The sequence below is a fragment of the Cryptomeria japonica genome, chromosome 7, assembly GCF_030272615.1.
Source record: "Cryptomeria japonica chromosome 7, Sugi_1.0, whole genome shotgun sequence".
Lineage (NCBI taxonomy): Eukaryota > Viridiplantae > Streptophyta > Pinopsida > Cupressales > Cupressaceae > Cryptomeria > Cryptomeria japonica.
The window spans coordinates 592,263,581-592,288,588 of NC_081411.1; the positions used below are offsets into that span (position 1 = coordinate 592,263,581).

At 35.8% G+C, this 25,008-nt stretch overlaps 2 protein-coding genes across 3 annotated transcripts; one reads left to right on the plus strand and one right to left on the minus strand.

Annotated features, from left to right (window-relative positions):
* Positions 1 to 1,551: 1,551 nt before the first annotated feature.
* On the plus strand, positions 1,552 to 4,609 carry LOC131856862 (uncharacterized). Its single transcript, XM_059208811.1, has 5 exons — positions 1,552 to 1,866; positions 2,070 to 2,540; positions 2,642 to 3,023; positions 3,376 to 3,603; positions 3,972 to 4,609. Exons 1-5 carry the CDS (start codon positions 1,552 to 1,554, stop codon positions 4,607 to 4,609), a joined length of 2,034 nt encoding a protein of 677 aa, XP_059064794.1.
* Positions 4,610 to 6,775: 2,166 nt separating this feature from the next.
* LOC131048789 (glycosyltransferase family 92 protein Os08g0121900) lies at positions 6,776 to 13,166 on the minus strand. 2 transcript variants are annotated; one of them, XM_057982876.2, is made up of 3 exons: positions 12,733 to 13,166; positions 12,108 to 12,321; positions 6,776 to 11,363 (listed from the first exon to the last, which is right to left on the minus strand). In XM_057982876.2, exon 3 carries the CDS (start codon positions 10,965 to 10,967, stop codon positions 10,242 to 10,244), a length of 726 nt encoding a protein of 241 aa, XP_057838859.2. In that variant the 5' UTR covers positions 10,968 to 11,363; positions 12,108 to 12,321; positions 12,733 to 13,166; the 3' UTR covers positions 6,776 to 10,241. The 2 variants fall into 2 exon arrangements, with proteins under 2 accessions (XP_057838859.2, XP_057838844.2); XM_057982861.2 differs by having other exon boundaries at positions 12,108 to 12,448.
* Positions 13,167 to 25,008: the final 11,842 nt, after the last annotated feature.

The following is a 25,008-nucleotide window of genomic DNA, read 5'->3' on the forward strand; positions in this document are numbered from 1 at the left end:
ATTGATCTTCCATTTCTAATCATCCTTCTTGTTCCATTTGAACAGAGCAATCTCTACTCCTTTATAGATTCTTTGATTATGCATATCAACTTGAAACATGGCTGTCATCTTGAAGTGAATGTTGTTCACAGGCTTGATGCACTGATACCTCCTTCCTACATAAGCACTCTGGGTGAACAGAACATCCTCATTCAAATCATCAAGGTGATATGGACCTAAGGTAACCAACACAATTCAAGCACGCAGACAATTTCAATCTCATAATGTTAAACCTTCTAATAATTCCTTACATGTTAAAATGGGAAGGTTTAAAAAAAAAATTCCTTTTCACTCTCTGAACGTCCATGCCTTAGAGCCTGGTCTGTAGCCCTATTTATCAAGGCAAGTGCAGGGAGTCCTACATCATCCATGGCCCTCATGCAGGGAGTGTTCATGATCCATTAGACTATATGCTACCCGGAAGGTAAATTTTAGGTTAAAACAAGAAAAAAAAACTCAACAAAATTGAAATAACAAAATTCAACATTGAAAATAAGGCACTTATTGGTAGCTTCAAATGCAAGACCGCTCTATAATTATGCACTACGACACTGATTTCCAAGCCCAATAGGTGAACCACCCATATTACAGTCTTTGCAAAAATATCTAGATGTTACAGGGTGAGCTCTATTTTCGATTAACATGTAGTTTCTGAGAGGCCAAAGTGAAATTGACACAAAAAAATTGTATTGTTTAATGTCAATGGGATATCATTCAATGTTCACACCATAAATTTTCACAGGCATTCTTCATGTTCACACCATAAATTTTCATATAGCAGTGACAATTTTTGAACCAAGTTTTGTGATTCTAAAAAACCTATTAAATACTGAAAATTACAAAAACTAATCTCTTAAAGTTTGAAATATTTGACTTACAACAATGCTTAGTATCTTCCTTGGACTTCAAACAATTGTCAATCATGGTGTCCAAACCGTACACTTACCTAAAGCAGCCACAATGTCTACACTCTTTTGGATTTACTTTTGAAAACATTATCACCAATACAATTGGATCTCCTCTAATGTGGATGTGGTTGCCTCGGTCTTGCCTTATGCTGGCTCTAATCATTTTCCGGTTGTGTTATCCATCATTGATGACAAAGCCCCTAGTCGTTCTTCTTTTAAGTTTTAACCAATGTGGTTTCGTGATCCTTCCTTTTTGTTGCTCTTACAATCCTGGTGGTCTGTGGCTCCTTATGTTCAAGGTACTAGGATGTTTCGGTTTGCTAAAAAACTCTCTTATCTTAAGCTAGAAATCAAGAAATGGAATGTTTTGCATTTCAAAAATATTTTTTCTGAGAAGGCTAAGATTCAGGAAGAAATTGAAGCTCTTAATGATAGGTTTATGAATGGTGGCATGGATTTTGCTACTTTCCAGAAGCATAAGTCTTTGAATTCTCAGTTAGAAGAGATCCTTTCCAGAGAAGAAATCTACTGGCGACAAAAATCCAGAGATTTATGGTTGAGTGATAGAAATTGAAATACCAAATTCTTCCACACTTCAACCAAGATGAAACGCCAACGTTGTAGGGTCTCTTGTATTCAGAACTCTGACGGGGAAGAATCGGAGATTGTTAATGAGGGTGTCCGGTTTTTTAAGTCTTTGCTCTTAGAAGAGTTATCTATTTTTAATGATAATTTTGCCTCTTCCATTCCTAAGCTTATAACGGACGAGGATAATGCAATGCTCATGGCTCCTTTTTCCATTCAAGAAGTCAAAGATGTTGTCTTCTCAATGTCGCCGGATAAGGCTCCTGGTCCTGATGGTTTTAATGCTCTCTTCTTTCAAAAATGCTGGTCTTTTCTTGGGGAGGATCTTCGTTTGGTTTTAGAAGAAGCTAGATGTAATAGGACCATGTTAAGAGAGCTTAACTCAACTTTAATTGCTCTTATTCCGAAATGTGAGAATCCTAAGTCTTTTTTGGATTTCGCCCAATTGCGTTATGCAACACCTTATATAAAATTATTACTAAGGCTATTTCATTAAGGCTTGCTAGGCTCATTCCTAAAATCATCTTGGGTGAGCAGGGGGGCTTTGTCCCTGGTAGGGAGACGACAAAAGGGGCTACTGTGGCCCATGAGATTCTTCATTCCATCTCTCAGTTATCTATTCCGGCCATGATTCTCAAGTTGGATATGATGAAGGCTTACGACAGGGTAAATTGGCAGGCACTCTTGACTGTGCTCAAGAAATTTGGGTTTGGAATTAAATGGTTGAAATGGGTTCAGGCTTGTATAAGCATGGCTAGGTTCTCAATAATTTTGAACGGTTCTCCATGTGGTTTTTTTGCCTCGTCTAGAGGCCTTAGGCAAGGGGATCCATTGTTGCCCTTTTTGTTTATCATTCTGGTTGAAGCCTTTAGTAGAGCCATTTCATTTGCCAGGGAGAGTGGCTTGTGGAAGGGGATTTCCATCCCTCATATGCCCACGAGTCATACTCATTGCTTATTCGCGGATGACACATTACTGTTTGGCAAAGCTACTATGGGGGAAGCTCAGGTCATTAACAAGATCATTTTGGATTATTCTCTGTTCTCTGGACAAAAGGTTAATCAGACTAATCAAAAATTTTCTTCCTTAATGTCTCCCCTCTGGTGCAGACCAGATTGTCTCGATTTTGGGGCTTCTCTGTGGGTCAATTTCCTTGTAAATATTTAGGGTTGCCGTTTTATATTGGTTCAGAGAAGCATAATTTTTGGGAACGGGTTTCAGGGGTTATCTCATCCAGGATTCTTTCTTGGTCTCACAATTGGTTAACTTTTTCTGGTAAAATTGTGCTTATTAGAGTTGTTTTAAATGCAGCTCCTATCTATCTGTTATCCATTTTGAAGGCTCCTAAAAAATCCATGGTTGCTCTTCGATCAATTGTAAGATCTTTTTTATGGAATGATAATGTTAATAAGAAAAATAGGATCTCCCTGTTGGCTTGGGATAGGGTTTGTGCTCCTAGGGAAAAAGGAGGTGCTGGGATTAAGGATCTAGGTAAGTAGAACTTGGCTCTTGGTGCTAAGCTAGTTTGGAAATTTTATAAGTAGCCTACCTCTAAATGGGCATCCCTTTTATCTGCAAAGTACCTGAATAATTGTTCTAGGGAGGCTATCTTCACTGCTTCTTCACTTCCCAAGGGGTCTGTGATCTGGAATTTCATGGTTGAGTGTAGATCTGTCATTTTTCCAGGACTGTCTTGGCTTATCCATAACGGCTATAAGGCTAGGTTTTGGGATGAAGTATGGAATGGCTTCCCTGTATTCTCTAATCTTAGGGATTGGTTGCCCCTTATGTCCATCCTTAAATCCTCCTGGGGTATTTTTTGTGGCGGATTATTTTTTTGTAGACTCCTCAGGCTCCCTGCCTGTGGCTAAATGGAAATCAATTGATTCTCTTCCGTTGGATCAAGACATTAAGTTTGCATTTGTGGATGAGCTTAAGAAACGCCCATTACTCTTCTGGGAGAAGGATGATGAGATCATTTGGACTTATTCAAAATCAGGGGAATACTCGGTCAAAGAAGGATATAATTTTTTGTCTTTAGATGTTAAAAGGGATGATTTGCCATTTAAGCGTTTGCTTGGCTGGCTGTTCAGGATAGAATTCTTACTAGCATGAGGTTAGATAGGTTGGGTATTACTGTGGTTTTTCCTTGTGTCATGTGTGGTGGGTCCCTTGAATCCGTGGATCATCTCTTCCTGCATTGTCCCTTTGCTCATCATTGTTGGAATTGTCTTTTTAATAAGTTAAATTGGAGGTCTACTCTTAGTAAGGACCTTAGATCTCACTTCATGAGTTGTCCCCTGTTATATCCATCTGCATTTTATGCTTGTCTTTGGATAATTGCTCCTTCTGTTCTAATTTGGAAAATTTGGCTTGAGAGGAATAATAGGATTTTTAAGAAACATTCCTCCCCTCTGCATGATGTGCTCTTTTGTATAGAGAAGTCGATTTCGGAGACTGTCTTGGCATTCATCTATAAAGGTTCTAGTCTGCATAATACTTTCACACCTTGGGATAATTGGGTTACCAAACATTGGGCAACCTTGCAAACACTCCCTTTGAGTGGTGCAATTTCTCAACCGCGCCCTTTAGTAAATAGAGAGGAAGTGGTTTGGTTGCCACCTCCGGCTTCAAAAGTTAAATTGAACTTTGATGGAGCTTCTCATGGCAATCCTAGTAATTCTACCATTGGGATTGTGGTCTCTGATGACAAGGCTGGTATCATAAAAGCTCAATGTCAATGTATTGCCTATGGGACTAACAATGTGGTTGAACTTCATGCTCTTTCCACGGGTCTTGATTTGCTTCTTTCGTTACATTTGTTGGATGTTGTTATTGAGGGTGATTCTCAAGTAGTTTTTTACATGGTTACTAATCGCTCATCCCACTCCTGGCATTTAAAGTATTGGTTGGATAGGATTCTTGATCAACTTGATTTGTTTAATTCCTTCACTATGGTTCACTGTTTTAGGGAAGCTAATAAGGTGGCAGACTTCCTGGCTAATAAAGCATTGGATGAGGATATCCAATGCTTGGTTGAGGTGGCCTCCAGTTCTTTACCTCCTCATCTGGTTTAACTGTTGCTAGGTTATTTGCAGAAGCACGACCTTGTGCCTTGCCTGGTGATTACATTCAGGCATGCAGCTTAATGTGGTGGTGTCGGACTCTTTGGCCCTCATTACTTCATTATGTTTGCATTACTATGTGTAATCTCAGGAAGGGTTCGGGTTTTTTCTTTTCTAGCATTTGGTTGGAATTTGTGGTGTGTGGGAAGTCTCTTATTATCATGCTATACTCTTTGTTTTCACTCTGTGTTTGTTTGTTCTAACACATTTGTAACAAATTGACCTTGTACCTCGCATGATGATTATATTTAGGCATACAACAATCATTATGACTGCATTATCGTGTAATCTCAGTCTCGGTACAGGTTTGCCTTTATTGCAAATTAGCTGGGTTTTGTGGTGTGCGGGGGTAATTATATTTTGCACGATTGAAATCTTCCCTGCGATTATCATTATTGTCATATGTCATTTGCTTGTTTAATTCTTGATGACTGCACGGATTTCATGTGCTCATCTCATGGTGATTGTACTCTATCCGGATGGTGTGCTTTCAGTTTTATTGTGTCCTTTACCTTCCTTCCCAAGTGGTGGAAGATTTTTGAGTTTTCTCGTCTCATATGGGAGATTTTGCTCTTGTGGATATCTTGGTTTATTGTTTGGCATGTTTTTGATTTATGGCTATGAGCATTGTGTGGATATTGTCATCATTTTTTATAAAGGTGGCGGCTTGTTGTTGTTGTTTTGCACGTATCTTTTTGGGCTTGCTTGAGGTAATATTTATTGTGCCATCCTTTCATGGTTGTGTTGCTTTCTTATCATGGCATTGAGCTCTTTATACTCCTGTGCTTTCTCTTGGCTTTGCATTATCTTTTTTGATGGAATCAGTGGGCTACCGCATTTTGATGCCTCGCAAACATTATGATTTCCAAGACTCTTATGCTTTGGATGATGAAAAGCTTGGGCATCTGTTTCAAGTTTATTCGCTGGATTTTTCTTTGGCTTTTCCCAAGGTTTTGGGAAAGCGATGGCTGGCGGAGAGTTCAGGTTGTTCTCTTGTTGATATTGCATCTCGGTTTCTCACTATCTGTATGGATGTGCTTCTGGATTCTGCTATGGTCAGGGCAATTTTTGATGCATATTTCAACTCCCATTTCTACACTACTGCTGATTTGGATAGTGCATTATCTAATTACTATTTTGAATTTGGTGATTTTGAGTATGCTGGTTTTATTTCTCGTTCTCAGTTATTATCTTCCGGTTGGCATGGGGAACTTCTTTCAATTTTAAGGAATGGTTTGATATCTAACTCATATGATGATACGTTGTTTGCTATGGTACCTCTATTAGATCATGTATCACTAGATTGTTTGGCCGCAGCTGTCAATATATTTGCAGGAATTCACTTTCTCTTAGAATCAATGCACACCGTTCGATCTTCGCCAGTGGCAGTTTTGCCTATCCAGATGGTGCCTCCTTCTTCTCCTCCATTGGAAGGCCCTAGCACATGGTATTTGAATTCCTTGTCATAAAGACTCTTGGTTTTGTAGTATAGTAAAGGTATTACAAAGCAAATGATAGAAGAAAGATTTTGGTTCACGGGTCTAGAGCGGGGCTATGAAATCATCTGTCTCCTTCCATTGTTAGCAGCAGAGGAGTTTATTTTTTGAGAATTATCTGATGGGTCTGCTAAGTGCCATATGGCCTCTATGTAAAGCTGATTTTATAGGTGACCGCATTTTCTAAGCGACATATTGTATAAACTGTTAGGATATTTTTATAGGTTTATTTTATGAGCTGTGACCGGAGGTTTTCTTTCCAGGGTTCTTTCCTCCGGTATGCTCTTTGAACCCTGTGTATATATATATATATATATATATATATATATATATAATTTAGTGGAGAATTCCACTTTTATAAAAAATAAAATAAAAAAAATTATGAATTAGATGATGCAAGCAGCACCTTGAAATTTCAACTAAATTTGGAGTTCGCTTGATGATAAACCCTATCAAGAAGGTTGTGTCTATCAGAAGTTAAGTAAACTATATGCAAAAGTGTAGCAAGCAAGCAACATCTACAATGACTTATTGAGGAAGGAACTTGAAGGAAATTCTGGGGATGAACAGTAAGGAAAACTTTAGTCTTAAGATTATAACAATAAAAAATTTAACACTTTTATTTTCACCAAATTCTTTGAAATAGGACTTGTCCTGGTGAAACATATCATTATACAAATATGCTCTTTTACTTAACATATGCTTTGAAATACGGCTTCCGCTATAAAAGATTGATCTACCCTGTTTGCCTTTGGCATTAAGTTCAAATTGTCAAGTTTAAACATGGGGCAATGAATCACCCCTCAAATATCGATTTGTTTATATATATACAAGCAAACAGGATTTGAGGTATATGAGCATTAAACATTAGATTTATAACTGCCATTCTAGTTTGGAAGTTGGCTCGTTACTCAAAGAAAACACCCTGATTGCAAAATCTTTCAATGCAGTATCATTCACCGCACAAAATCTATGTCCCCAATCCTGTGGCTGAATGGTCTTATTGCTAAGGCCAGGTGTTCTGTCCTGAGAAGCAGAATGTTTAGAGCCACTCAAATCCACAACATAGCAGACACTCTCCTTCTAAACTTGACCTTAAACTCATTCCATGCCTAATATTTATACCGATTTATCACTGCCATGGAGGACTGCATTTATAATGTCTTGTATCCCTTGTTCAGCTGGAAACAGTGTATTACATTCTACAATGAAGGAGAGGCAGCTTCCAACAAAAGTATGGACTTGAACCTTTTCTCCAGCCTCTCTCTGCAGTGTACCCTTGGGTTACCCCTCTGTCAGGGTGTTTAGTAAGCCCTGATGGCCCAAAATTCCCACACTTGAAGGAAACTTGACCTATATAAGATTCGGAAATTCCTGAATGCTGTTTCCTCTGTGAACTTAGACTTGTAACCACAATCAAGAGAGCCCCTGAAGTAAGATCCTTGCTGTTGGCTTTTACTTCCTGAATGCGCTTGGCCTGAGGACCCAGTCCCACCTGCTTATTCAACTCTGGCCATGATAGCACAGTGTGAAAACCTAACTTACTGTGTCTTAGCCCATGGCCATGGATATCTGCTCACATTGTACCCTGACAACCTACTTTCAAGAATTTGTTCCAGATTATCTTCTCTGTTATTATCATACAGAAAGAAATGCTCTACACCAAAAATGGGAATTGTACATTACCCTTTCTCTTATGAATTCTGCAACATTAAACACCAAGGTGCAGGCACATAGTTTCATCTTCTTGCTTTTTGTAGTTCTAACATGAGCATACTGCAGGGGTCCGTAATAAGATGGTGGGATATCATAATAAAGAACAGAAGGAAAAGGGTCCCCATAGATTGACAGAGTGATTTTGGATCCAAGGAGCTGGTAAAGCACTTTTTCTTCTGGATGCTCACACCTAAAGACCTCTTGTGCAACTGCAGACACAGTTAAAGTACTTTCTATTTTGCGATTGAAGATGCAACAGAGGTTTCATGCTGCAACATTTAGTCCGTGTTTATGGTTGACACCTTTGGCAAACAGAACATCCTTATCTGTAATGAAGCTCTCATATACCATGTGATGCCATTCAATGGGCTGGGAGTAATTCATAAACTCAGCATTCACTTTCATGGTCTTTGTTACAACAGGGTTATGAATGTTGTGAACTAGGGCAACTGATCTTGCAGACCATTGGACATCTTGTGCAGGTGCTCCGTGCCTGGCATCTTACTGCAGCAACTCCTTGAACTCTATCGAAATACTCAATTCTCTTCAGTTGTGTATATAAAGTGTCAAGGACTCAAAAGAGATTTAAACTTCTCATCATAGTCTTTTTGATGACAATACAGTCCCCCTTCATCAAAAATGACATCTCTTGATACAAGAATGCTATTTGTGTGAGGGTTATACAACCTGTAAGCCTTACTGTGTTCTTAGTGAAAGATGATATAGATCCTCAAACTCTGGTACTGCCACAGAAGTATTTTTGTCCTTGTAATATCCAGCCATAGTGGATAACCTTCTTGTGCTTGCAACAGATGACACAGCGGCTGAGAATTGTAGGCGTTCCATATTTTTCTGAGTTAGTTGTTGACTTGTCATTTGGTTAATTTGCAGTTACGTAGAGTTGTAATTAAAAAGAAATTTAAAGATTCCTTTGCACTTTGCGCTTTCCTGGAGATCTGCAAGAAGGATTTGGAAAAAAGATGATAAAGTACAACCTACAGGAAAGTGCTTCACAGAGGAATTATTTCCAACCCTTGAATCTGACTATGCAGCAAACCCATGGATTTTTATTCATCCAAGATGTTGTCCTCTTACGTGATGAAGTGTTACTATTGGTCCCACTGTCTTCTCCAAGATTCAGATTCGAAGACAAGGAATCTCTGCAATGTTAATTTCTATACACAACTGAAGGGAATTGAATATTTAGATGCAGCATGCAGCATGGCTGCATCTAAATATTCAATTTCCTTCAGTTGTGTATAGAAATTGTCTGAGAAAGAACATTGCATTCCTTGTCTTCAAATCTGAACCTTGGAGATGACAGTGGGACCAATAGTAACACTTCATCATGTAAGATGACAAGATCTTGGATAATTTTCCATAGCTTTGGAGCACGGTCAAATTCAGGGGTTGGAAATGATTCCTCTGTGAAACACTTGCCTGTAGGTTGTACTCTATTGTCTTTCTTCCAAATCCTTCTTGTAAACCTCCATTAAGCACAAAGGAATCTTCAAATTTGTGTCCAATAACACCTCCTCTAAGGTAACTGCAAATTAACCAAGAACAGGTCAACAATTAACTCAAAAAATATCGAATGCCCACAATTCCATGGAAGCCATGTCACTAGAAGCTTATTAATTGGTCTAACCAAGATATGACATTATATATCTATGATATTCATCTTCTTGCTTTCTGTAGTTATAAACTGAGCATACTACAGAGGTCTATGATAAGATGGTAGGATGTCATAATAAACAACAGAAGGAATAGGTTTTCCATGGATTGACATAGTGATTTTGGATTCAAGAAGCTGATAAAGTACTACTTCTTCTGAATGCTCACATCCAAGGACCTCTTGTGCAGATACAGTTACATGAGTTTCTATGGTGCCATTGAAGATGCAATGGGGATATCATGCTGCAACGTTTAGTCCATGTTTATTGTTGATACCTTTGGCAAATAGAACAACATCCTTATCCGTAATGAAGCTCTCATATGCCATGTGATGCCATTCAATGGACTAGGAGTAATTCATAAAACTCATCATTCACTTTCATGGTCTCAGTTACAACTAGGTTATGAATGTTGTCACCTAGGGCCACTGATTTTGCAGACCATTGGAAATCTTGTGCAGGTACCTGGCAACTTACTGCAGCAACTCCTTGGACTCTATATAAATATTCAATTCCCTTCAGTTGTGTATAGAAATCGTCTGAGAAAGAACATTGCAAAGATTCTTTGTCTTTGACTCTGAAGCTTGGAGAGGACAGTAGCACCAATAGTAACACCTCATCCCCTGATGGCCCAAAATTCCCAAACTGCAAGGAAAGTTGCCCTATATGAGATTCGGAAATTCTTGGAGGCTACTTCCTCTATGAACTTAGACTCGTAACCATGTTCAAGAGAACCCCTGAAGTAAGATCCTTGCAGTTGGGTTTTACTTCCTGAATGCCCTTGGCCTCAAGAGCCACCTGCTCATTCAACCAAGAATCAGAGAATAAAAACTTATCCACATCGTTATACATTATCCCCTCGCACTTTTCCCTGGCCATGAGCACACAGTGTGAAAATCCTGCTTCCTGTGTCTTAGCCCATGGCAATGGATATCTGCTCGCATTGTACCCTGACAACCCGCTTTCAAGAATTTGTTCCAGATTGTCTTTATTGTTATTATCATACAGAAAGAAATGCTCTACACCCAAATGGGAATTGTACATTACCCATTCTCTTATGAGTTTTGCTACATTAAACACCACTGTGCAGGCACACATTTTCATCTTCTTGCTTTCCGTAGTTCTAACATGAGCATACTGCAGAGGTCTGTGATAAGATGGTGGGATGTCATAATAAACAACAGAAGGAATACGGTTTCCATGGATTGACAGAATGATTTTGGATCCAAGAAGCTGATAAAGTACTTCTTCTTCTGGATGCTCACACCTAAAGACCTCTTGTGCAGATACAGTTGCAGTAGTTTCTATTGTGCCATTGAAGATGCAACGGAGGTCTTGTGGTGCAACATTTAGTCCTTGTTTACGGTTAATACCCTTTCCAAACAGAACAATATCCTTATCTGTAACGAAGCTCTCATATACCATGTGATGTCATTCAATGGGCTGGGAGTAATTCATAAACTCCTCATTCACTTTCATGGTCTCTGTTACAACAGGGTTATGAATGTTGTCAACTAGGGCCATTGAGTTTGCAGACCATTGGACATCTTGTGCAGGTGCCTGGCATCTTACTGGAGAAACTCCTTGGGCTCTATTTAAATATTCAATTCCCTTCAGTTGTGTATGGAAATTGTATTTTGAAAGAACATTGCAGAGATTCTCTGTCTTTGAATCTGAATCTTTGAGAAGACAGCGGTACCAATAGTAACACCTCAGGTAAGAGGACAACATCTTGGATGAATAAAAATCCTTCTTGCAGACCTCGAGCTAAGTGCAAAGGAATCCTTAAATTTGTGCCCAACAACACCTCCTCTAACGTAACTGCAAATTAACCAAGAACAAGTCAACAATTAACAGAAAAATATGGAATGCCTACAATTCTCTACCGCTCTGTCATCTTTTGCAAGCAGAAGAAGGTCATCTACTATCACAAGGACAAAAATACTTCTGTGGCATTAACAGAGTTTGAGGATCTATATCATCTTTCACCCATGTAAACGTTGTAAAATTGTAGGTAACATGAGAGCACAAACTTTTGTAATCTTGATAGTCTTGGTCATGTTATAAGTTAAACCAATATAGTAGAATAGAACAAAATCTTGAACTAAGATATAGCCAGAATTTCATCATGGAAACTAAGACAGACCATTGTATGTCTAAAGAAGTAAACAGTAACCTTGAAATACACTACCCATATAAATGATTTTTAAATATGTAATCCAAAAACATTAAAAGACCTTCAATGCTTCCTGCGTTGGCCTGCTAATTGGTCTAACCAAGATATGGCATTATATATCTAAAGAAAACATATAGCAATCTTGTAAAAGGACAGTCAATAGATTATATGACCTTCAATCCTTCATTTATGCTGCTGCTAATTGATCTAACCAAGAAATAACTTAAAAAAAAACAATCCACTGGAAGGACCTAACACAGGACTGACCCACAGGCATATAATATGATCTTTCTTGCTAATATCCACATAACAAAACAATCCAACCATTTGACAATTGCTTTCTATATATCAATCACCTATGCTCATGGGCAAATACATAGAGAGCTGACCTTGAAATATCTGATGAAGGATTGTTGCACCAACTGTGAAGAACAAAATAATCAAAATGATACAATGGAACCCAAGTCGCTTGTGTTTTAGTGAGAATGAATCTCCCTTGATATATTTCTTCTTTAGCTTCTCCTGTGCACTGCCTTTGTTGAACACATACTACATAGAGAGCTTACCTTGAAATATCTGATGAAGGAAGGGTGATTGCACCAACTGTGAAGAACACAATAATCAAAATGACACAAGAATTCAATCTCCCTCTATGGGAAAATGGCGGTCAAGAAACCTTGAAGAACACAGTAACCTTGAAATGCAACGCCCATATAAATGATTTTTAAATCTGTAATACATAAACATTATAAGACCTTCAATGCTTCCTCCATTGGCGTGCTAATTGGTCTAGCCAAGAAATGACATTGTATATCTAAAGAAAAAATATAATAATCTTGGGAAAGGACATTCAATAGATTATAAGGACATATAATAATCTTGGTGCTGCTAATTGACCTAACACAAGACTGACCCAAAGACAAATAACATACTGTTTATCAATCACCTCACAAATATCTGAATACAATGATAAGAATTCTCAGTAACTGAATACATACTACATAGAGAGCTTACCTTGAAATATCTGATGAAGGAAGGGTGATTGCACAAACCGTGAAGAACACAATAATCAAAATGACACAATGGAACCCAAGTCGTTTGTGTTTTAATGGAGCTAAATTTAGGGAGAACGAAACTCTGTTAATATATTTCCTATTTGAGCCAGAAACCCATAAGTGGTAACATAAGAAGTATGCACCCAATTCTTGTGAGGATTTCTGAGCATGATCATATCCATGGAAGCCATGTCACTGTAACCTCTTCTTCAGAACAAGAATTCAATCTTCTTCTAAGGGAAAATGGCGATCAACAAATCCCAGCAATTTTGAATATTGATTAAAGAAAGAAAATAATTGATGTAGTGTGTTTGTTGTTGCACTGAAATGATTTTAACTAATTAACGTAAATATTTGAATGGTAGTGCAAACGCATGACTTGCTTTCATAGTAATTGTTTTGTTTAATGAACTCATTAGTTGGATCGTTAAGACGTAAGTAGTTGTTTCTACATCAACTACAAAAGAGGATTATATGGAAAGTGCCCACTCTTGTAAGGATCTAGTGTGGAACCTACAGGTATTATGTTCAGATATTAACCTCTTATAGGAAACTACAAGGATAGATTGTGATAGTCAAACACAATCAGTTTGGTCGAGTACCCGATGTTAGTTTGATCAAGCACCCAATGTTTCATGCTCAAACAAAGAACATTGATCTTCAATGTCTTTTTTTAAAGGTGTTTATAGAAAAGATTGACACTTTGGTGAATTTGGTGTGGATTTTTATGGCAATAAAAACTAAAAAGTTGTGTTGGTGCAATATGACAATGAGGATTTTTCTTTCTAGAAATTAGTTTAAGTTTATTTTTTTCTCACTAATTTTATCTATGAACAAAAAGTTGGAGACTTTAAGGAAGTTGTGTTGTGCATTTTCATAAATAATAATTTAATATTATTGTAATATTGATTTTAATGGATTTTAGTTTTGTATTATAGGGAATCTTGAGATCCTCTTGTGAGATTAATCCTAGTACATATATTGGATCTTATGACATGTAAGAGATGTTAAATTGAGCATTGAAGTAGAGTCCATTACAAAGAGATTCTAGAAGGAGCATCTTTAATCAACTAATCAAATTGGAGTGATTAGTTTGACGAGGTGGATTATTGACTTGTCAGTCATATTGTATATTTAGAGGGTATTGTTGATCTTTTAAACCAACTCTCAAGAGTACAACATATGGGAAGTTTCATGGATGGGGAACTTAATTGCACTCCATGAAACAAACTCTAGGATTTTAGAAGTTGGCTCTTCAAACTTGGGGGGAGGAAAAGGGAGACAAAAAAATTGAAATCAAATAAAAACTTATAAAACTATTCTAAGGTGAAACACCAAGACTTTAATGAGATTCACAACTATGATAGCATAATATAATTATAGCTTTGTAGACATTCATGAGAGCCTGAAAGAGTAAAACATGATCCAAGACATTGAATATTAATACAAAACAAGAACTATAGAAGGTGATTTAACAATAACAATAAACTACAACTTCAGAAAGATGAACATGGAGCATTGAATCTTTTTATTAATTGGAAAAGAACATATTATAGAGACAATTTATGCACAATTTAATATATTCTAGTCTTCTTTTACAAACAATACATGCTAATGTCTGATGGAATTGAAAAACTACCACTATTGCTACTACTACTCCCCCTAAACTTGGTAAAAATCTATGCCAACATCCCCTTAACAATGAGTTGAGTAAAACATATATACTCGGCCCCTCTATTCTATAGAGATCTCGAGGCAATAAAATCTCTTCAAATCCATAGGAGTGGAACTCCATGATGTAGTCGTTGGAACAACCTAAGTGAACAATGATGACTACCTCTTCCTTGTCTTTCATCATGGATGGCATGGAGGCCCTTCTAACTAAATGCCAAGAACAATTTGTTCCTATAGTGGCCAAAACTTGATTGTCACAGTGTCATTTGTCTTTACATTCTTTCGTTGGTAGAGGCTTGGTAGTAGGGACCCATAAATCGTTTGGGCCAATAGTGTACCTTTAAAACTACAATAAAATTCTCTCATGTCAAATAGGCGGGGTCACACCATGTGTTTCTCCCTTATCTTTTCCAAAATCATCTCTACCAATTGACCCTTTTGGCAACATCCACCAATGACACAACTTCAAAAGTTGCACAGTCCTCAAAAAATCCTCAAACATGCATTGTTATGACATGTGGCTCACTGAGTACTAGGCATCAAAAGTCTCTCACCTTTGACTTTATGCATAGTAGCATGTAGAGTCACCACTTGATGCTCCTTGAAAAAGTAGAAGAAAACCTTTAAAGAGAACTTGTGCCAAGGAAACATGTGCCCACTCTGTGCAACCTTTACTTATCCAAACAAAAGAATAAGGTGTCACCCAAAAAGGAAGCCACCAATTTGTCGAAAAGAGAACCATTGAGACCAAGGGGGGAACCTTCCAAGGCAAGTATCTAGCACATAGTTTTGGAAACTACTTCTTGTTTTATAGATTATTGTTGTATGTAAATCAAATGCTAGGGCTAGTATTTTCATATAATAAGTGCATGTTGGAACCTATTCAACTATAAATATTTAAGGCATTCTTTTAGCATGAAATAATTTTTCATTATTTTTGAATCACCTTTTTCATAATATATTTAGGTGGTGTTGTATTATTACAAGTTATTTTCTAGATATATTTTATAGTGTGTGCAAAACTATTTATTATTTTTACTTAACATGGATTCTTAGATCTTTCCTTTATCATGTTATTTGCATTTCTTATAGATTCGTAGAACTAGTAGGTAGGCAGTAGTAATGGGAAGTGACCTTCAACCCATAGACATTATTTTGTATGTATGGATAATTACATTAAATTTAGTGTTCACAAGAGAAGTCTTAAGTATTGAAGGTTGGGATGTAAAATATTCAAGTAAATTGCATAAGACTAAAATTGGGATGTTATATTTTTAGAAACATCAATATAAGATGTCAAGAACTTGTGGGTGATTTGTATGATAAGCAACAAAATTTGGAAATGATAAGGAGATTGAAGTTTTTTTTAGTTTATGCAAGGGTAAGACAAGTATAAGTGTGAGATTATATTGTAATATAACCAATAAAAAAAAATCCTCAAGAAAATAATTATAATCCATTCCATAGAAATCAAACCAATGAAGTGAGTCATCCTCCAATATAATAAGAAAGGTGGATAAAAGAACATGTTTATTAAAGTGAAATATATGCATCTAGAGGAAATAAATTCATACATACACATCATTTTAGGATTTTCAATCCCAAAAAATGTGTTTGAGCCTTAGAGATTTAAAAAATCAATAAAAAGAGAACATGCATATTTTCATTTGAGAGAGAGAGAGAGAGAGAGAGAGAGAGAGAGAGAGAGAGAGAGAGAGAGAGAGAGAGAGAGAGAGAGAGAGAGAGAGAGAGAGAGAGAGAGAGAGAGAGAGAGAGAGAGAGAGAGAGAGAGATAACATAACAAATTTGTGGTATAAATGGAGAAAAGGATATTGAAAGTTGTATGAAGCATGATGATAGATGCTTAGAAAGTGCACAAATATGGGCTCATAAGTAAGGCATTCCATGAAAAAGAAGGAAATCATTTATGTTAAAGAAAAAAAGGGAACTCATTTATGTTAAAGAAGGAAATCATTAGGTCAAGAATGTTAAGATGATGTTAAAAGAGTTGTTGACAAGAATTAATACCATTATATTTCTCATGACATGAAATAAGAAGTATGTTATATCAACTAAAATGGATCTTGTTTTTAAACTATGGAATAAAATCCTCATTTGTTTGAATATTTGGATTCCTTTAAAAAAAATATATGAATATTCAAACAATGAAATATTATTTCAAGCCTAATTTAGTATTGTAAATTGTATCCTCAATACAATTTTATACTCACTTAGACCTCGCTATAGCATTTCTCCAATTTATTCTCTAATTATGCCTAATTCTGCTCATACCAATGTCAAATCTATGATCTCTACTTTTTGCTTTGAATTTTGGACCTTGTCTCAATGCATATGGACTAGATTAGGGTGCCTAGTTCCCTTGTCCTCCTAGACTAGGGCACTAAGTGCCATAGTCCAAGTGAAAAGGGCCCATTTTTTAATCCTCTAACGATCATAAATGTTGAGCAGGGAATGATTTTCAATGTGAGCCTTTTTTGTAATTTTTAACACATTTTGTGAGGTTAGGTTAAAATCAAGTCTTATCCTTTAACTTGAAATAGATCTATCAATTATAATTCCTCAAGAGAAATTCAAATTCAAGTGAACAAGCAATCAAGCATCATTAGAGAAGTGAAGGACATGTCAAGTATTTAGGTTTTCAAGCATTCAAGATGGTATCCATGATCAATTTTATATAAAGACATGGATGAGTTCTACATGACAACAACAACCTTTTTATAAAGACTTTAAGGAAAAGGAGGTTCATAAAGAAAGGTATATCATTTCAATTCAACATTTATTTCCCTATAAGGATAAGCTCTCTTTTCTATTTAATTCCTCATTAAAGCGTTAATTCCAAACTTGAGGTTTGACCTAGGAAAACACCTATCAACCCAACAACATTTTTCCTCTCTTGTGTGTGTAGGTTACAATTTTAGAAGAGAAGGAAAACAAATCCAAAAAGTACCAATCGAGAGAAACGGAACTAGATTTTAAGGAAGCAAAAAACACTAGATAGTGGCAATCACCGAATAGTGTCTGACACTTTGACAATGAAATTTCAAGAGAATATTTTAAGTGACATTTTGATCCCAAAACTAATTCTAATATTCACATCTAACACCCTGAGGACTAGGTTTCCTAGCCCCATAGTTTGGCACTTTTAAGCTCAAATTTTAGACACAAGTTCTTCTTTGACTCTCATTTCCAAATATGTACTTAGAGTCTGCATATATATTCCAAAACTTTTGTGTATGTTTATTACTCTTGATTTTACATCATTAGCCAAATAAATTTCATTTAATCATTCTATCTTATCCAATTGCAACAATTCAACAAAAACAAAAATATCGATTTGTGCCCATCTCTTGCAATAGGTCTAAAGCTAAGCCTCAAAAATATGGAGGACAAGAAAAGCATCTAAGAGAAGTTGAAAATTTTCTTTATATATTCTCATTTTGTGTTTTTGTCTAATTCCAAGAGGATGGAAAGATCCCACTCAAGAGTAGATGAAAGGTCATAAGTGGTATGAAAGATTACACAATTTCTCTCATTCCAAAAGGGTGGATGGAAAATCACACATTTTCCTTCATTTCCTAAGCCTTTAAATTTATCTATGCAATGCAAGCTTCAATTGAGCATAGGTGGAACTTGTAGATACTTGTACATCTCTTGTGTTTAGAATTATTTTTGAGAATTCTTCTCATATTTTAAATATATGAGAGAAAATGAGTTCATTAAGAGTTTATAAATTGGTCTTTTATGAGTTTTCATTTGATTGGGAGGGCTCTTAGATTGTTGTTGGCCAAAAAATAGTATACGGACACCGGTCCAAAGATACACAATAGAAAACCTAAAATAAGGGTCTAGAATAGAAGCTTTGGAAGACATCTTGTACTTTACAAATATATATAAGGGCCACATCCCCTATTCTAGATATAAGTAGATAGGAAAGATCTATTCACCAAAATAGATGAGAGATATAGCAGAGACAAAAGATATAGATAATATATACATATAAAGGAGATACAAGGAATGTAACGACTATATATTGATATATGAATACAAATAATTCTAATTTTTGGTTTATTATGTATGTGTGACATTTTATTTTGATTTACAACTAATATAGGATCCAAAAAGGAATGTAATGGATATATAATTGATATATGATTACAAATAATTCTAATTTTTGGTTTATTATGTATGTGTGACATTTTATTTCAATTTACAACTAAGATAGGATACAAAATACCTTTCTTTGATGTCTCAATAGGATTGAGTTTGGGGTAGAAGACTACAATATCATAAATACTTTGGGTACACAACTCCAATCTGTATCTCTTAGATTTATTGCTAACATTGGTTTCAGTTTTAGGACTTTGGTTAAGTTTTATTGAGGTTTGTCAGAAAAAATTTCAAATCCTAAAACTAGTACCAGATCAAGAGATAAACAACAAATGAAAGAAGATATATAATCAATCAAAATTTTGTCTTCTTGATGTCTACCCTGTGAGAGAGGGTTACATAGCAAGAGAATGGGAAATAGAAGGGGGGAAAAGGTCTAGGGAGACCTCTGAAAAGATGTGACCATTAGTACAATTGGATAACCACTATAGGACACAATATAGGAGTAACACAATCCAAAATCTTAAACACTGATGGCAAAAGGTGACAAAAATAATTCAAGAGAGATAAAAGAGCAAATTGAATTAGAGAAGAAAGAAAGAACGACCATCCCTAACAAACTAGAAACAAGACAAAGATAGAAGTTGGAAAGAGAAGAAAGACATATAAGGAGAATGTAGATGAAAATGAAGTCAAGACTTGAGCATGCCAATGTGGGTGTTGTTGAGCACTATTCTGAGTGTTGTCAAAAAAGTAGAGAAAAGAAATAAAAACAAAGAGTCAATAACATCCTAGAAGGGACAAGTTCATGCCAAAATAATGTAGAACACTTACTAAGCAGTTTGAAGGAGAATTTGGAAGGATATGGAAGATCAAGAATATTTTTGGTAAGGGAATGTAGTAATAAATAGGTTCCTACCCTACCACAAATTTCTAGAAATCCTAAACCTAAAATGGACTTTAGTAATATCACAATCAAACTAGATGATAAGTTTAAGGAGTCCCTGTAAACTCTGGATAGAGTCCTATTCATAACTTATGAGTATTTGGAGAAGTTAGTTAACAAAAGTATAAGTAAATGTTGACTTGAGGATAAGTTAATGTTTTAATGAGGGGATGATGTTGGCTGAAAAATAGTCTACACAAATCGGTCCAGAGATAGTTAATAGCAAACTAGAAATAAGGGTCCAAACTAGGAGCTTTGGAAGATAGGTTTTACTTTAAGGATATCATCTAAGGGCCACATCCCCTATTGTAGATATAAGTAGATAGGAAAGACCTATTCATGAAAAATAGATGAGAGATATATAAAAGATATAGATAACATATACATATACATATAAAGGAGATATAAGAAATTTAATGGATATATATTGATATATGAATAATAATAATTTTGATTTCTGGTCTATTATGTCTATGTGACATTTTATTCTAATTTACAACTAAGATAGGATCTAGAATACCTTTCCTTATTTCCTCAATAGGGACTAAGTCTATGGTATAAAACTACAACATCAAAAATCCTATGGGTACAGAACTCCAATCTGTATCCCCTAGATTTCTTTCTAACAATGGTCTATGCATTATAGATTTGCCTCCTTTTCTATTCTTAATTACAATTTAATAATGTCAAGTAATATTTAATTTTAACTATTCAATTAATTTAACTTTTCTACAATTACCTAAATTGTTTACTAACTCAAAGTATAACCTTGGAATTTTATAAATCAAATGGTATAAAAGCGCATTCATTGCACCAACTCATTTTGTAGAAGAGGTTTATAAATGGGTACATATGTGCTTAATGTTGAAATTTTAATGAAATGTATATTAGGTTAACATACTCAGTCCATATGCCTATTGCTATCTAAGATTGTTGGTATAGACGAGGCATGTTTTCATTATCATTATATTAAGGTAGATGATTATTTTGATTATTCAAAGTCCAAAGAAGATAAGATCACTAAAAATGTGTTGGGATTAAGGTGTCTCAACTTTAGAGTCCTAACATGTTGATTATTTAATTATTTATTGCACCCACATTGGAAGTCATAAAATTTAGGGGATTAGTGTCGTAGGTTGCTATGGTGGGACTATGGCAATTTCTTTTATTTACTAATATGACGATTACTAGTTCAGTGGAAGAGTCACAGAGAGTTATTTTTTGACAGATGTTATTTATAGAGGAGTTCACTTTTGACAAGTGGTGTGAGGTAGGTGTTGCATATGGAAATGATTGTTATAAGTGAGTCATGAGTTAGTGGTTTATAAAGTTTCTATGTGCAATGTGTCATGGGAAGAATGACAACTTGTTCTTTTTGAAACTTCTTATCTTTTGAGTCTATGACTTGGTTTTGGAAACAATGGGCACTTAAATTCACTCATGCGTTGAGATCTTTAAATATGTGGCTTCTCAATGTATTTTATATGATAGGTTGGATATTTTCTATGTAGATGTTTTGTGCCAAAATTTTCTCCAAAAGTTTTAGTTGTTGTAATTACTCTTAAAGATCATTGGCTCTATGCATTGTATACAATTGAGCTTTGGCTTTTGGAGTATGGGTTTTTTCCTGAAAGAATTTTTCCACATAAATCTAATGGTATGATTTTATTTGTTTAAATTTGAATTTTCATTTTTTCATCTAATCAATAGTAGTTAAAGGTTTTGTAAGAATTTATTGCATTCACTCTCCTATTAGATTTAAAATTTACAAGCCTTATTCTACACTTTTCTTCCTTTCAAAATGATAAAAAGGTGATAAGAAGGTAATTGATTCCAAATGTGCTAAAAATAAATCTATAGATTATGATTACTATGATAGGTACTACATTATATGATGTTCATGATGGAAACTATATCTAAAAGGAAACCACCCTAAAATAAGTGTAAAAATGATGTTAATCTCACAATTGAATTTCGTAAGGGTATGGAGACTAGTGGTGATTCACATGGGTATTCTCAAAGTTCATGGACTACTAGAATGGTTGGTTTGGTATCTGAAGAAGCATTGTTTAACATTAATATTCTATTTGAAGATGTTGAGTTTGATATCTTATTTACTTCTATCTCACAAACTAACTTGATTGAACAATTGTTGGTTGTGAAACTTAGTTTGAAAAAAATTCAATACCACAATCTCAATGGTTTCAATTGTATTCAATATGGTAATCATATTCTTGTTGATAGGAAAAGTAACTTATTTTCTTTATGTTAGGAATCCCATAGATACTGAGAGGGGGGGGGGCGTGAATTAGTATCTAACTGGTGAGTAGAATTTATTGAATTAAAACATGCAGAACATATTATAACAGTGTACCGGTATGCAAGAAATAATGCAATAAACAGAATCAAGAACATCCACATGAAAAGTACACCATAAAACAAGGTTTTAACAAGGAAACTCGGTGTGGGAAAAACCTCGGTGGGATTTGTGACCCACAATATTCACTCACTGGCCAATAAGAGAATATTACTTACAATAGGGGCCTGCACATGTAGGAAGGCCAACTGCCTAGAGCTCATTGCTCAATGGGAAGTCTCACTGACTTACAATGAGGATTATACAAATCCAATATCTTGTACTGCTTTACAATAGCATCTATAATGCCTGATCTAGTACCGGTTGCTGCTCTGCTTCTTATATAAACCCTTAGCCTATATTTCACATAATAGGTCTGCCTAATATTTTTCCTTAATGCTTCCTCACTCATACCAAATGTCTACAATGATCTCTTTTATATATAAGAGTCATTTTACAATTTGCCAAGTCAACTTACAAAGTTTTTACAATAATAAACAAAATATAATATAACAAAATCTTGTCGGCCTTTGTGCTGGTATACTTCTTTTCTTTGTGTCAGTGCCGGTGTCCTGAGTGCCGGTGTAGAGTGTGATCTACTGATGCCAGTATAATGCCTTTGTCAGTGCCATAGGATTGCAAGGTTGCCATTAATGACAAAACCTTCAATCACATACAATGTCTCATTGGAGTGTGCATATGCCAACAATCTCCCCCTTTGGCATTGATGGCAACACTCATGAGAAATTTCAAAAATGTATCAAAAAATGTGAAGTCCAAAAATGTTACCAAAAATGTGTGTGCTCCCCCTAAGCATATGATTCCTGTGATATTGAATTTTCTCATCCGACTACTCCCCCTTTGGCATCAATGACAAAGGTTGTCAAGATGTCAGTAGAGTTTGTAGTTTCAACCTTGTAACTGGGTGGTTACAATTTGAAAAAGATCTCCCAAAATCAAGTTTATACTATCCATAAAATTCTTGCTATCCTTTATTGTTGTCTCTGTTCTCTTCACTGTACTGGTGAGATGCTGCAAATGCTTTGCCGGTGTTTTCTGTCCCTGTATTAGTGCCTCAGATACTTCCTTCCGTAGTGATGCTAGATAGTCCAATCTTGGACTTAGTTTTAATCTCAAATGTTTTGCCTTATTCACTATTCTTTCTCTCTCTCTTTCCAATTTAAGTAAATCTTCTTCAAAATTTGTTATCTTCTCCTCAAAACTGATAGTGTATCAGGTGAGTTAACAAAATTATCTGCAAGTTTATTGATCTCATATTGTACCTTGCTCATCTTTTTGTCTATATCTACAGTCAAAATTTTTGTCTTAACTCTTTCAACAAATTACACAATTCCAGTAGAAGTGTGTCAAAATTTCTATTACACTTCTTTATTTGCTCATCAAAGAATTTTTGTTTTTCAATCTCTACTTTATCCTTTAATGACTCTTCCTTTATTTTCTCATTGTTTTCTGTGATATATTTACACAGTGTATCAAATTGTCCTAAAGAATCTTTATTTTCTATATTACAGTTAGGAGCAATTACCTTCAAAATCGGTATGGTATCATCAATTGCCTTATAAGCTTGTGAGCTGTAGTCTGTTATCTTTTTGATTGAATCTAATAGTACCTCAGTCACATTAGTTGATTTGTAGCCTGATGATGAACCAACATTCTGAGTACCGCCAGTGGAAGTAACCAAGCTTGTATTGACCTCTGGTAGGTCTGTTTGTGTCTGCATTTCTTTAAGCAATAGTTTTTCTATTTCTCTAGTTGCCGGTGGCATTGTTTCCTTATGTTCCTGTTCTTGTTGCTATTGTTCCTATTCCAGAGCCTTTTGCTCTGTTTGTTGCATTGTCTCAGTCTGAGTCTCTACCTTTTTCTCTTTGTCTTCTATCGGTTTCTCCTATGTGTTTTCTATTTGCTTAGCTACCGGAGGCTCACTAGCCATGTCAGTCTTATCAGTTGTATCTTTGTCTACCACTATGTTGATCTTTGGAGTATCAACATCCACAGTATATAAGACTTCAGGATTAGGATTACCATCCTCTACATCCATACTCTTAGCTGCCGGTTGATCTTCTGTAGCTGTTGTTTTTACCGATGGAGTAATCAAAGGAGGTGGGGGTAAGTTGTCTCTAACCTTGATACTAGGTGGTCCACCAACTTTACCTTTACCCTTGTCTCTATCTTTCTGATAAACTTTTATGGGTTTAGGGTTCCTGTATTCTTCTTGTTTTTCTTTTTCAACTAGGAATATATCCCATCCATTTTTTGTTTCCTCAGTCACCTCATTAACTCTTCCAACCATTAAAGCAATGTGCTGGTGTGCAGTAGAAAATACTGACTGGTTGGCTTGAGCAATTAGGTCATCAATTTCTTTGGGTGAGTTTACCGGATATACAACAAGTAGCTTTTCAATCTTTATTTTCTTGTCCAGTTCTATTGCTGCTTGTCTTCTTGCTTCCAGTCTCTTAAATAGTTCATTTGGAATTTCATTGACTACTTCCATCAAAAACTTCTTATACATGTCCATATGCAATATAACACTATTTTCAACTTGTTCTTTTTCATCAGCTGTTAAAGTGCCATATATTTTCTCTAAATTTTTCAATTTACCTTCCTCTGTAATTTCATTTAGCAGTATATCAAGAGGGGCCAAGTCTTTGTTTGTCCTCTTCTTCTTTTTGGGTGTCAGTTTCTTCTTCTTTGGTGTAGCCTTTCTTACCGGAGATCTCACTGCTTGTTGTGTCTTGTCCTCCTGGGTGAGGGTGTAGTTGCCGGTGAGGGATCTCTTTTCCTTACAACTCTTTTGAAAGTTGCAGGCATGTCACTCCCCGAAGAAGTACCTACCGGTGATAGGTGAGTTTCAGGTTGTGAAGCTGCTAACTCATCCTCTGTTATACCGGTTTTCTTCAACATATCTTCTTTGATGGCCTTTGCTTGTCTGGAACCTTTCCTTACAACTACCTCAACCTTTTTCACTCTTTTCTTTGATTGTATTTGGCTTTCAATAGTTTCTGCACTACCAAATATTTCTTCCTTAGGTTCTTTGGGGGCTTCTAGAAGTGCTTTAGCATATGTTTCAATTATACGATCATCTGTTTCATAGCCCATCTCGGTTACCCAAA